Raw genomic sequence first — 13,691 nt, 5'->3', positions numbered from 1 at the left:
TGACCCGCCCAGCCTGCCTTGGCTCTAAGTTCCTTGTCAGATTGCCCTTATGGTTGAGGAGGCAAGATTAGCTAGTGGTTGTACTCAGGCACCCTGCACTGAGGCCAGGGATGGTTTCACCACGACACCCAGTTTTGTTTGAGTTGATTTGCATGGAGTTTTGGTGGTTTTACTGAGAGATATTAAAAATACATATAAGTTACCATTATGGCTTTTGTCATACTTGATTCAGGTTTAATATGCGACAAAAATTAAATTCCCTTTATTTTTGATTACTAATCTCCCCATTGTCAGGGTAACTAAGTTTGGTAGGGTCTTTTCGTTTTAACATGAAAGAATAAACTGTCCTCAGATATTTATACTTTCACATAAACGTGATGTTAAAAGCACATTCTTATATCTGAGATCATATTTTGTGATTTCAGATTTACATAAATGGTATCTTAGACATTCTGCAGTTTTGTTTTTTAATCTGGGTCATCAGCTTTACTAGGTATTGCCAGATTGCTCTCCAAATTTTCACTTGCTTCATGAGCATGCGAATCACCATTTTCCCACTTTTTGCAAATACTTAATCTTGCTTACTAGAGCACTGGAGCATGTAATCCTGTCCTTTGTTTTTAAAGAACAAATCTCAGGGACAAACAAAGCAGCCTTCACCTGCTTGGTTATAGCCCATCAAGCCAGGACCCCAGCTTTTTCTGGGGCAAATGGGACAGCTCCAGTATATGGCTGTCTTGTCCCTGGGCTAGGCTCCCAGATGGCAGCCCGTCTTCACTCCCGTCCTACTGGTGCAGTTACCAGGCTTGATTCCAGGCCTAATTTAGGGAATTCTTCTATCCTTAGAAGAGGCAGATGGTCTCCAGCACTTCAGGTCCTCATAGACAGATGTCCATCCTCCATTCATGTCTGCTGTTCGACTGGAACCATCTCCTGGTGATAAGCTTGTGTGCTTAAAGCCCAACCCTGCTTTGTATAGAGGCAGAACAGACCTAGGCAAGGGAGGGGCTTGGCCAAAGGTACACAGTTTCACATAGGTAAGTTGAGAACAAATCCAAGGGGCTCCTGGCCTGGGAGGGGTATCTAATCTTGGAGAATTTGGACAAGATCATGCTTGCTACCTGGAAAGCCTAAAGGGCAGGCTGGTGGTGGGAACCAGAGAAAGGAATGGGTAGCCTCAGACTCCTAGCTTCCCATCTGGGCCTGTACACCCTCCCTCCCCTCAACCAGAGGAAGGAGCAAGTGATGGGAAGGGTAGAACCTCATTCCTTGAGGAAAGGAGCTTCGGCTCAGGTTGTATGAGAGGGTTCCCAGTATGTGAAAAACTGACTAAGTCCTTGTTCTCTCTGACATTTCGTTTGCCCATCTCTGAATCAGGAGAGTGGGTACTCACAATTGAACTTCCAGAGGAACAGATGCTGGTTGTTGGAGATCCAGAACGTACCTTTGGGCTGGTGTCCCTCATATGGAGATAGATGAGGAATCTCCTCTCCCTTGTGTCCTGAGACTCCAGGGAAGAGAGGCATGCTGCAGGCTCTGCAAGCAAAACTCTCAGTGGGCAGCAGAAGCTTGAGGACTATTTGGAGGAGCTGGAGGCATCAGTGAAACGGGTTGGACAATCAAGCTGAACAACACGTTTTAAAAGGCAGACAGGTTGGGGCAAGGCCGCAGTGCCACACTCCTGGCCCATAACGGAGGCAGCCACAAGAAAGATTGGAGCTGAGAGAGAGGCAAGAGAAGGTGAGTGAGAAATGAGACCTATGGAAGCACATATTTGTAGGGTAGGGTGCATTACACAAGGGTCTGGGATCCTAATGACAATCTTGTGGAGAGGTTGTTACCCATGGTGTGGACCCTCAGGACCGATGGCTGGGTCTCTGGCTTTCACCATTTTATGGCTTCCTTTGATTCAGTTTCCTTGAGGACACCACCATCCAGGGCTTCTTGTCTCGTGAAGCAGCCATAAGGGCCCTTATAGAAGATCAAACTGAGTGATCTCAAAGGAGAGACCGGAGGTCACATTGAGCTCATACATGATTTTGTTTCACCCATATGGCATTTATTTTTAATTATGGCAAAATATACATAACATAAACTTTACTATCTTAACCATTTTTAAGTGTATAACTCAATAATATTAAGTATATTCACGTTGTGCAACTAATCTCCAGAACTTTTTCATCTTGCAAAAGTGAAACTCTGTACCCATTAAACACCAACTCCTTATTCCCCCTCCCCCTAGCTAGTTCCTGTCAACCACTATTCTACTTTTTATAAATTTGATTCTAGATATTTCATATAAAATTATACAGTATTTGTCTTTGTGTCTGGCTTATTTCATTTAGCATAGTTTCCTCAGGATTCATCCCATGTTGTAGCATGTGTCAGAATTTCCTTCCTTTTTAGGGCTATACATATATACCACATTTTGTCTACCCATTCATCTGTTGATAGATACTTGGAGTGCTTCTACATTTTGACTGTTGTAAATAATGCTGCAATGAACGTGGGTATACAAATATCTCTTCAAAACTCTGCTTTCAATTATTTTGGATGTGTACTCGAAGTGGAATTGCTGGATCATATGGTAATTCTGTTTAATTTTTTGAGGAACCTCCATACAGTTTTCCACATCAGCTACACCACCTTACATTCCCACCAACAGTGAACAAAGGTTTCAATTTCTCCACATCCTTGCCAACATTTATTTTCTGTTTTTTTTATAGCAGCCATCCTAATGGATGTGAGCTAGAATATTTTTTTAAGCATACATCTTAAAAGTGGGAGGTTTCACACAAAAAATTAAAGTTTGTAGTTTTCACATAAAAAAATTCTTGAGAGGTGACTCATATGATTGAGCCTCCTGTGAAACCATTGCCAGGCTGAAGCACCCTCCCCCAGGCCTCCCTGAATGGCACAGGCCACGTCCCCTGCCTCTGGAGGGGGCACGTAGAAACATTTCATGAGGTGCTTCTGACATGGTCTGAAAAAATGAAAAGCTCTGGCCATATTGAGCCACAATGCTGCCTGGCAACAATCAGCAGGACTGGGTAGTCACTACTCCAATTCAGGTGGGATCTGTGTCCTCCACTTGGCCAGAATGCCCTGTCTGGCCTGGTGCCTGTGCACCTCTGTGTTTGAGACCCTGGTCTAGTCTCTCCTTACCCTCATCACACACAGACCTAATTTTATAATGAGGAACTGTGATGGCTTTGTAATGTCAACTTGCTAGTCTGAACTACATTTTTCAGAACTCTCTTACCTGTATGTTTCCTGTTAGGAAGGGTCACAAAGCAGATACTTGCCAGAGTAGAGAGGAAGCAACCATTTTGGTTGCTGATCCACTGATGTACCTCTTTGGTGTGAAGCAGCACCTAGGCCTTCAATTACTCTGTTTCCCTGGATTCCCCTTCAGATTTTCTGAACCCTTAGCCAGGTGTATGCATGGTTAGCTCTGTGACAAAGGGCCTTTGCTTCTGTAGGATACCCTCATCACCAAAGTCAGAGTCAATAAGAATGGGCACAGGTGTTAGTCCATTCTGGGGTTCCAGCTTGTGCTAGTTGGTTTCAGCCTGTTTGTGATCTTCACCTCCTGTCTGGGCACCTCAAGCCCCAGCATCAGTCGCAGAGATTCAGACTTACAGAACTGTTAATCAGCCCTACAGTGTGCAGGCCAGTCCCCTGTAGTAAATTGAATATGTGGTTGTGTATGTGCCTATATTCCTTCTGGTTCTGTTTCTTTGTTGAACTCTGATACAGGAACCTGGAGCCCTGCTGACTATTCCTGCTTCACAATCTGTCAGTCAACTCATTGCTTTCACCATTCCCCAAACTCGGGAGCTTTCCCCATACTTGGGGGTCCTGTGCTAGTGCTGCTCCAGCCTGAAATGTCCCTACTCCAAGATCTGCTGGTTTAAATGTCCTCCTGCATGTGGCTGAGTTCTTCCAGAACAGGGAGCAGATCTGATAGGTCCCCGTCCCTGCCTCTGCTCAGTCAGTATGTGCTGAATGAATGGCTGTGGACTGGGCCCTTGATATAGGAAATTGCAGTCTGTTCTCCCAATACCTCTGTAAGTGTCACTGTGCCCATTTTGCAACTGCAAGTGGCCCCAGTAGCAGTTGCTGCCTCATGACTGATAGACCTGCCTCTGGCCACATCATCCAAGGTCTGATGCCAGGGCACAGAGATGTCAGTGCTCTTTGTGCTGAGTTCTCAGACCTCCCCAACAGATCTTGTGCTCAGTGCTAAGCCCTGCCTGGCAGAGGGACAGGTTCGGCTAGGTTGGTCCGCAAGAGTCAAGTTGATGGGTTGCTAAAGCTTCATAGACTGGAAAGGGGCCCTTCCAGGGCTAGCAGGGCTGTCCTGGGGCCAGGGATAAGTTGGATCTAGGGACTCCAAAGGTATATCTGAGATCCTGAGGAGATTCACAGGGAGGCAGGAGGAGAGAGCGCTATACACAGAGGGGGATGCAAGTGATGGAGGCAGGAAAATCTGGAGATCCTGGCCAGAAGCAATGTGTTCAGACCCTCCCTAGTCAGAAGATAAATAAAAGAAATCATCTATGGCTCTGCTTATAGATGAAGAAACTGAAGCTTGGGAAAAACAATCTTGCCCCAGACCAAAAGACCATGATGGGGCCGGATCCAGAATGCTGACCTCAGCCTCTGGGACCTGGTTCCACTGGACCTCCCTCTTGATCAGTGGGTGCTGAGAGGTGTCCCAGACTGAGCCATTGCTACATACCTTGCCCTTTGCCTCCTTGCTGCACTGAGGTCACCTCTCCCAGGAAGCCGTCCTCCTGGGCCTTGCAGTGTTATGGGCCTTCAACGTTCATCTGGAATTGAGGTTCCTTGAAACCAAGTCCAAGAGACACAGTAGGTAAATGATGTACCCTGAGCTCCCCAGCTCTATGAAGTTGCTGAGTGTAATGTCATAGCAGAAAATAAAGTCTCCCAGTCTCAGTACCTATACCAGTAAGACGGGCTTTCAAACACCTTGGGGCTGTCATGAGGCTGATGAGGCCTGTGCAGCCTTCCTCAGAGTTCCTGGCACACACAGCATTTACATGGGGCTGGTTACAGCCATCTGTCTTTCAACTTGGGGTGCATGTTAGAAATGCGGGACCCACCCGCAGAGGTGCAACTCAGCTAAAGGGCCTGAGGGAGCAAGCTGGGAAGAGAGGGGAGGGGCCTGAGGATAGGGAGTGAGATACTGAAGAGTGGTTTTAGAGGAAGAGCAATTTGAAGGGATGACAAAGTCAGGTCATGAGCATGGGAAGGTAAAGAGAGTCAAAGGAGTGAGAGACCAGATTGCAAGTGACAGAAACTCAATTCAAACTAGCTTATTTAAAAACAATGTATCAGGTCACATGGCAGTCAGGTCTAAAGTAGCCTCAGGCACTGCTGGATCTAGAGGCTCCATTCATGTCCTCAGGTATCTGTTTCTCCATTTTGGGTTCTGACATTCTGTCTTGGCTCCTTTTCCAGGTAGGTTTTCCCTATGTGTTGAGCATGATGGCCACTGGGAACTCTGGCCCTATATCCCCACCTTTAGTGATTCTGGTAGAGAGAGCATTCTTTCTCAGTAGTACCAGGAAAAGTCCCAGGATTGACTCTCATTGAACCTACAAGGGACAAGAAACCATTTCTGACCCAATCATTGTGGTGAAGTGAACAACTAACTCAGCACTCACTGGCTATTTTTGAGTCATGCAATCATGCCTGAGACTGAAGGGGTCAGACTCCCAGAGCCATGTGTCCTGAGAGTAGGGTGGATGGGTCCTCAGAGGAAAATTAAAATGTTCTTTATTATCGGAAGATTTCAGAGGCCTGCCCCCAAGGGCTGGTCCATGGGGTGCCTCAGGACTTCTGGAGGAGGCAGGCCTTAGGGTGAAGTAGCCAGCCAGCCAGGGGCCCAAGTTATCAAGGTATAGAAAGTAGGTGACAGGAGAGAGGGGTACAGCATCATCCAAGCAGGAGGCCACTGGGAGAGCCAGGAGGTGTGAGCGGCAAAGGGAGGACTTTGGTGGGAAATATGAAAAGGCACTGCAGAATACAGATAACCTGAAGGGTACTTGGGGAGCCCTTGGAACTCACGGGATGTCCTCAAAGGACAGACGGTCAGCAGGGTTGGGGGTGGGATGGCCCCAAGGGGCTGAAGCTCAGGGTGAATTGTTGAGCAGGAAGAAACAGTGTTCAAGTGCTGGGATCCCCTGCAGTAACCCATCCTCTCTCTGAACCTCAAGAGACACCTGGGAGCTGATCAGAAAGCAAAGTCCTAGCCCCCCGCCTCAGATTCTGACAGATAACTGGGGTGAGCCATTAAGTTTCTGGTTTCAGGAAGGTGGAATCTGAGGGATCACTTTTAACTGGTCAGGAGCATCATGCCTCAGAATCCTGAGGCTGAGGCCTCTCATGGTCTCTAGCTGCTGGGGCCTACTGGCTGGCCCTGCAGTCAATATGGGACAGTACCTGGGCTAGCACAATGACCCTGTAGCAGGGCGCCAGGCACATTAACCCCCAATCAAAACTGCAAAGTAAGTGAAGCTATTACTTATCAGGAAATGGCCAGGACAGGGGCTGGCAGAGTAGGTGGGGCTGTCAGCCCTGGCCCACTGCAGGGCAGGCACTTGTGGTGGTTTTAACCACTGCTGTGTTCTCTGGGCCCAACACAGAACAAAGCAGGTAAGACTCACATTGGCTCCTGGCCCTGTAGTCCCGAGGTAGGTAGCAGTGGGGAGGAGCCCTTAGCAAGATTTGAAGAAACTCGAAGTGGAGTGGCCACTTGCCCCATGTGGGAAGGGTCTTCAGGGTGGCAGGTGTTTGTGGAGATGTACCCTGTGGCCCCAGCGGGTATGCCAGGGGATGTTAGTAGCTGTTAGGCTCAGGTCAGTGGTACCAGTAGGCCAAGGGCTCTTCTCCACTGGTGCTCCCTCCCCTCTCCCAAATTATGGCCCTTTTCCCCAACTACCTCTAGTTCCTACACAGGGACCAAAAGATACCCTGCATTTCTCACCTAACCCCAGACAAGGCCTGTCCTACTTGATACTGTACTACTCCAGTTCTAGGACATTCTCTAGGTTTTAGGGTTATCTAAAATCTGTTTTGCAGGGTTGTCTTTTCATAGGACCATGTCAGAATGGGCCTCAGCCTCCTGCCCAACTGGACAAACTAGTGCAGGGCTGGTGGTCATTCTTCCCAATTTGCTCTGTAACCCTCCAGTCCCATCTGCACCTGAGATTAGCTAACAGAGGCCTCCACATCTCAACTATCTCTGTCGCATCAGTTGCACAGAATTCAGAATTAGGCTCTGCAAAGGCCCAGCCCTGTACCCTGTTGCTGAGGAGCCCTGATCAGTAAACTCTGAAAAAACACTGCTCCCCTTACCCCTAATGGCCAGGAGCCCCTTCTCCGGGACGAGACCGGCCTATCTCTAGCATCTTCCCACCTGTGCTCACAGATCAGAGCAGGACTCCAGGTTCCAGGACTACATATCTAGGGTGTCAAGGACTCCTGGGGCCCATCATCCCACCCAAGATGCACGCCGACTGCACTCATCCTTATTCCACACGGAAGAAAACGAGAGCGGCTCAAAGGTTTGAACAATTTATTGCGCCCCCCAAAAGGATGACGGGATGAAGGGAAGAGCCGCGCAGCACCGCGCGATTGTCGCACACCCAAAGGTGGGCAGCGTAGGGAGTCGGAAAGGGCGGATTAGAGGCCTTGGCCATTGGCGCCTAGAGGCTGGTAACCATAGCGACAACCCAAGGGCGAAGAGCCAATGGGGGCGTCGTCAGGGCCATTTCAAAATCCAAAGCAAACAAAACAAAAAAACGCTACCACGGAGGGCGGGGGATGGGGAAGACAGACTCCGGGCCCCTCGCTGCACTCAGAGCAGGCGCAGCGGCCCGGGCTAGGGTCTAACCGTACAAAACTACATACACTTGGGGTACAAAAACCGAACACTGAGCCGACCCCGCAGGCCGGAGCGCTCACTTGCGGCCCTTTGGCACTTTAGGGACGCTGGGCTTGGCCACCTTCTTCACCTTTTTGCCCCCAGCCGCCGTCGCCGCCGCCTTCTTAGCCTTGCTGCCTTTGTCCTTCTTGGAGGCGGCGCCCTTCTTGTGAGAGCGCTTCTCAGGCTTCTGGCCCTTGGCGGGCTTCTGGTTCGAGCGCCGGGCGCCGGCGGCTTTCGGGGCCGCTGCCTTGGCCTTGTGCACCGCGGCGGCCGGGTCAGTGGCGGCCGCCGGGGATCCGCGCCGGTCGCCACCGCCCTCTAGCTTCTTGCGGTTGAGCTTAAAGGAGCCGTTGGCGCCGGTGCCCTTCACCTGCAGTAGCGTATCGTTCTGCACCAGGGCCTTGATGGAATACTTGAGGTAGGTGCGGCCGTTCTGCTGGTCGAACCACGCCACTTTCTTGGCTTCCGTGTAGATCTTCGCCAGCGACGAGCCGTTGCGCTCGCCCAGCCTGCGAATGGTCTCCACCACCAGCTGGCTATACTTGCCCGGCTGGTTCTTCTTCTTGTTCTTCCTCTTCTTGGATGGGGACAGCGCCGCCGAGCCGCCAGCCTTGGCCACCTTTTTGGCCGCCCCCTCGGCGGTAGTCAGCGGCAGGGCTTCCTCAAGCTCCACAGACATGGTGGCAAGCGGGTTGGTGGCAGGCGGGGCGCGGAAGCCCGGAGGCCGCGCCGGGAAGAGGAAGGCGAGGGGCCGAGAGGGCGCCGGAGGGCTGGGGGCGCGCGGCGGCTCCAGGCGGGAGCGGCCGCGGCCGGGCCTGGGGCCAGGCGGCAGGGCTGGGGCGGAGACCGGGCCGGCTGGAGCGGGTGTCCCGAGCTGGGCCTGGGCCTGGGCCTGGGCCTGGGCCTGAGCCTGGGCCGGAGCAGAGGAAACCGGAACGGAGCTGGTCCGAACCGAGAAACGGCGCGAAGGAGCTGTTGCTGCCACTGCCGGTGACAGTAGCACCACCAGAGATAGCTAGGCGTGCACCGTGCGCTCTGGCGGAGAGAGCGCCCCGCTCCGCTTTTATGGCTCCGCGGCGGACCACGTTGAGAACAACAACAGCCTGGTCCGGAGCCAGCTACGACTTGTGCTTTTTGGAGCCCCTTCCCTGGCCGCTGGCTTCCCGGACCGAGCCTCTCCGGCGACGCTGTACTTGCACACTTGCTCCTCAGACAGGGCCCGAGCCCGAGGTGCAGCGAAGAGGCACCCTGCGCCCAGGAAGGGCCCAGCATTGGGGAAGGAAAGGGTGCACCCTAGGCTATGGGCGCGCGAGAGGAGGGGGGACCCGGTTTGGGGGCGAATAGCGCGGGCTCCGGGGGAGGCCTTACGGCCCTGAACTTTGCGGCCGGCAGCCAAGAGTGCGCTACGGGCACCCAAGCCCTGAACGCGTCCCGGGAGCCCTCGGCCTGCCTTTAGGATTAGCTTTAATTTGGCCGAACTAACACAGGGTACGCCCTCACGTGGTCGACTGGGGCACTGTGACGTAAACTGGGACATCGAGGAGGGCCTCCGCCCGCTTCCAGCCGTGCACAAGCGGTCTTATGCCTCGCGGGGCTCGGGTACCACACAGTAGGAAGTGGGGGAAGACCGCAGTGCCTCTCTGGAGACATTTCATTACTGCCCCCAACCCCTCGCCGCTGACGCTCCAAGTACCCCATTTTGTGGTACTCCTCCCCCCCGCCTCCCGCCATCCCAACCCAAATGGCGGCTCCAGGGCGGGACTGGGTGGGCTTCTGTGAGGTCGTGATCCCCAGGGAAGTTCCCGGAGAGGAGGGGAAGAGTTGTTCTTAGATCCCGGCCACACCTCTCCCCCTTTTGTCTGAGGAGGGAAATTGAGAGTGAGTCCTGGAGGGACCTCTCCTGGCTCTCCGCTCTTCGGCTTCCAGGCGAAATCCTCCGCCAAGGACGGTGGCTGTGAGCTATGCTGGATCCAGTATTGGGAGTGCGGAGGAGGCGCGGGACAATCTCATAGCCAAAGAAGACACTTTGGGGAAGCTGAGAGCACGGGGAGACGCTCAGGGAGGAGAGCTGATCATTTTGGAGTATATGATTAGTCTCGGGACTATGGGGGACAAGAAGGGGACGCAAACAAGAAACAGTCCTCTGAGACCCAAGCATAGAGGAGGGCTGGGTAGAACGGGAGGCTAGATAATTAGGGTTCCAGGGTGCAGAGAGCTGGAGGCTATGAGGTCCGTAAAAGTTGGCGCATTTTGGGCCTTCTGCCCCGGCAGGCCCCTCTGAGTAAGCATGGTGGTCCTTTTTCTCTTGTAGGCGCTCACAACTTTCATAGTCCCCGCACAGACCCCATTTTCCCTTGGAAGAGCCAGTGAATAAGCCCCAGGAGGAGGAAATTGAGGCTGAGAAAGGTAGGTTTTTTTTGCAGGGGAAGAGGGGTTTCAGGAGCATGGAGCCAGGAAAGGACTTTTGCCCCCAGGACTGAGTACACTGCAAAGAAAGCCAAGCCCCTCTCCCAGGAAGAAGGACCCCCTGAGTGGACTGCTGAGGTTTCTGAAAGTGCCCTTGAGCTGAGCCCTGGAGACAGCCCTGTGGAGTGGAGGCACGGGAAGGGTCTTGCAGAGACTGCACTGCTTGAGCAAAGACCTCGAATTCTGAAAATGCAAGATGTATGCGGGTTTGAGGGCCCGGCTTTGTGGAGAATGAGAGAAACAGCAAGGTGCAGGGGCAGCTGTCCATCCATGTCTGCCCAGGAGCAGAATCCTTCCAAAAATGAGCAGAGGTCACACTGGGGAGATGCATGGGAGCCCTCTTGGGGTAAACCACAGTATCTGGAGATGGGATGGGAACAGGGATACCCAGAAGAAAGCTGGCTGAGGAAAGCAGGTGGAGAGGTGACCAGGTGACAGGCTGAGAGGTGTATGAACTTGGTCTCTGAAAGGTCAAAGGGAGAGCAGAGGGTAATGCCCCTGATGGAACCCCAGTGTGGGCAGCAAGGGCACCCCCTAGACTGAAATTTGTACCACCATCATGGGAGAGAAGGTCGCTGGAAATGTGAATCTGGAGCTGGTGGCAGCAGCATGCTGGGTGAGGGAAATGGTAGAAAAGGAAAGCTGTTCCATTGGAGACAGAGGAAGAACGGTCAGAGAGGAAGGAGGAAACCAGGTATGGCTGGTGTCACGGAAGCTAAGGAGGAGGGAGTTTCAAGAAGGAAGGGATGGTCTGTCACAGTGCAGCCCACTCAAAGTGAATTTATGGTCAGAATGGACAGGTTCCGCAGAGCTGAGGAGACTGGTAGACTTCCTACCATGGAGGTCAAGATCACCACTCCAAGACCCACTGGCTGGACTCTTCACCCAGTGTTTTTAAAAAACCTACAGTAGTTTCAGGATTTAAAAAATCACGCTATTTCAGTTAAAAATGCAGTCCAGATTTCAGATTTCCCTTTTTAAAAATATGAAGATTTGACCTGGGTAGGTGGGAAAATGAGAGGGAACCTCCTTTAGATGAGTGGGACACCCAGCACCTGGTCAGTGAGGGAGTGCAGCTAGTGTGGGGCAGAGGGAAGGTTCTTGAACCCTGGGGAGGCCTGGCTATTACTGGAGGAGAGAAGAAATCAGAGGAGGGAGGTACAACAGGCAGGCAGTGTGGCCCCGGCCATGGGGAAGGATATAGAAGACATGGTTCAGAGTCCACGCCAGCCTGGATGGGTTCCTGGCACTGGAGGGGTGCTTTTGCCAGTGGCGGCGGGCGGGGCGCGAGAAGAGGCACTGCCTGTGGACCTGTGAACCAGGGTCCAGGAAGACCCTGTTCCAGGCTTTGGAAGCTGGCAGGAACCAAGTGGTTTCATTATACAGATGAAGAAACTGAAGCCTGGAGGAAGAGGTTAGTTAGTATCTAGAGCTGGGGTCCTGCCAGCTTTCAGGGATACTTCTCAATCACCTCCCACCTCTAAGGAGACTATGGGCGGAAGGCCTCAAGTGGCCAATGAAAGATGACAAAATACAAAAAAAGGAGCATCTGGAAATGGCCAGGGCCTAGCAGAGACACCCCTTCCCCAGGGCCTGGCTGGTCTGGAGGAAGTTCAGGGGATGGGTCTTCTCCCTAGGTGAGCTTGTTCAGTCCTGGGGCTCCAAACACCATCCATACACTGATGACACCCCCTTACTTTCCCCAGCCCTGATTTCTCCCTCTTAATAACAGACTCTGGCATCCAGCTGCCTGCTGCCATCTGCACATCTCTTCTGTGTCGTGGCTAAAACAACTCCTGACTTTGTCTTACAAAACTCCTTCCCAAACTTTCACAAACTGTTCTAGCCAGAAAGCACAACATTTCTCTGATTTGTTTTTCTTCTACCCTCACCCAATCCATCATCAGTCAGGCCCCACATTTGTCCACTTCTCCGTAAGCCCTGCCACTTCTGGTCTCTAGTCTTCTATACAGAAGGAGAGGGAGCCGCTAACAGAAGTCCAATCCTGTGTGTCCTGTCTCTGCTAACGGTCTCCAACGAATTCTCATCAGACTTAGAATAAATCTGCCCTCAGCCACACTGGCCTTTTTGTTCCTCACACATACCCAGGGGGTTCCCGCCTCAGGACCTTTGCACTTGCTCTGTAGCTGGCTCTTTTCATTCAGATCTCAATCCATAAATACCTCTTCAGAACAGCTTCCCTGACCAGCTGTGCTAAAATACTTCCCCAGAATTCCTTTCATCACCCTACTTTATTTTCTTCATAGCACTTATAATTATCTGACCCTATTTTGCCTATTTACTTGAGTATTGAGAACTCTGTTAGAGCAAAGCAGGGTCTGTCTTGCTCCCTGCTGGACCCCCAACCCTGGGCACACCCTGCCTGGTTGATACACCTGCTCATTGTTATCTGGGCCTGAAGACAACAGGTTTGCCTGACCAGCGGCAACAGGAAGATGAACTAGGAGTCAGGAGCCCCCATTTTGGCTTGGATCTTGCTCTTCCACGAATTCCATGTGTGATCCACGTCTCCCCCTACACTGCCCAGCCCCAGTTCCTATCTGTGTGTGAGAAGGGGTTGGATGTATGAATAATCTTCCAGCTTTGACAGTCTGATTCTGGACTTCTGAACAGAGATAGATGGCTTTGAGAGAAGTGAGGATCCCACAAGAATATAGCCTGGCTGGAGAACAGGCTCAAGTGTCAGGGGAGTTGTCAGTGGGACCTAGGGGGAAGTCTAGGACTGCAAGGCTGTGAGCTCTGGGCAGGTTCTTTATCTCTGGGCCTCAGTGTTGTTATCTGTGAAGGGTGTACAGCACAAGATCTCATGGAAGCACCTCCACTTGCAAGGGTTTCTGAAAGCCTGGGTAGGAACCCTGGGGTGAGGGAGGGGATGAGGGAAGCCAGAAGGTGCTGCAGGAGTCACCAGCCCTGGGGACTGGGTTCAGAGGCTCTGCCACCTAAGGGCCCTAGCCAGGGAAGGCCCAGTTGGCTTGAGCTAGGCTGCTGTGGTTAACAGTTAAGGGCCAGAGAATGTCTCCCCAAAATGTGTTTTGAATCAAGCCTGAGCCTGGGCTTGAAGGGAGGGTAGGGGACTCAGTTTGGATTTAAAATGTAAATAGGCATTAGGTGCCTTTTAGCATTTAAGGGGAGACAAAGGGAAATAACCAAAGGGATTACTGGGAAGGTTGCTTTAAGATCAAATGTGTATTGTGAAGCCCTGAAGGGGACATTGTTAGGGACTCTGGCCCTTCACACGCACCTCTCC

General features: G+C 51.9%; 1 protein-coding gene across 1 annotated transcript; it reads right to left on the bottom strand.

The window, feature by feature from the left end:
- Positions 1-7,589: 7,589 nt before the first annotated feature.
- Positions 7,590-9,094, bottom strand: LOC102898742 (histone H1x). The gene has a single exon (XM_006909040.2). The coding sequence runs from the start codon at positions 8,634-8,636 to the stop codon at positions 7,992-7,994; it is 645 nt and encodes a 214-aa protein (XP_006909102.1). The 5' UTR covers positions 8,637-9,094; the 3' UTR covers positions 7,590-7,991.
- Between the last annotated feature and the right edge of the window lie 4,597 nt (positions 9,095-13,691).

This window comes from Pteropus alecto, unplaced genomic scaffold (assembly GCF_000325575.1).
Source record: "Pteropus alecto unplaced genomic scaffold, ASM32557v1 scaffold191, whole genome shotgun sequence".
NCBI lineage: Eukaryota > Metazoa > Chordata > Mammalia > Chiroptera > Pteropodidae > Pteropus > Pteropus alecto.
Note: the sequence above shows the minus strand (reverse complement) of the source record. Positions and strands in the feature narration are given on the sequence as shown.

Bases quoted from the DNA above. Each gene is read 5' to 3' on its own strand.
- LOC102898742 (XM_006909040.2), bottom strand. From the start codon at position 8,636: ATGTCTGTGGAGCTTGAGGAAGCCCTGCCGCTGACTACCGCCGAGGGG.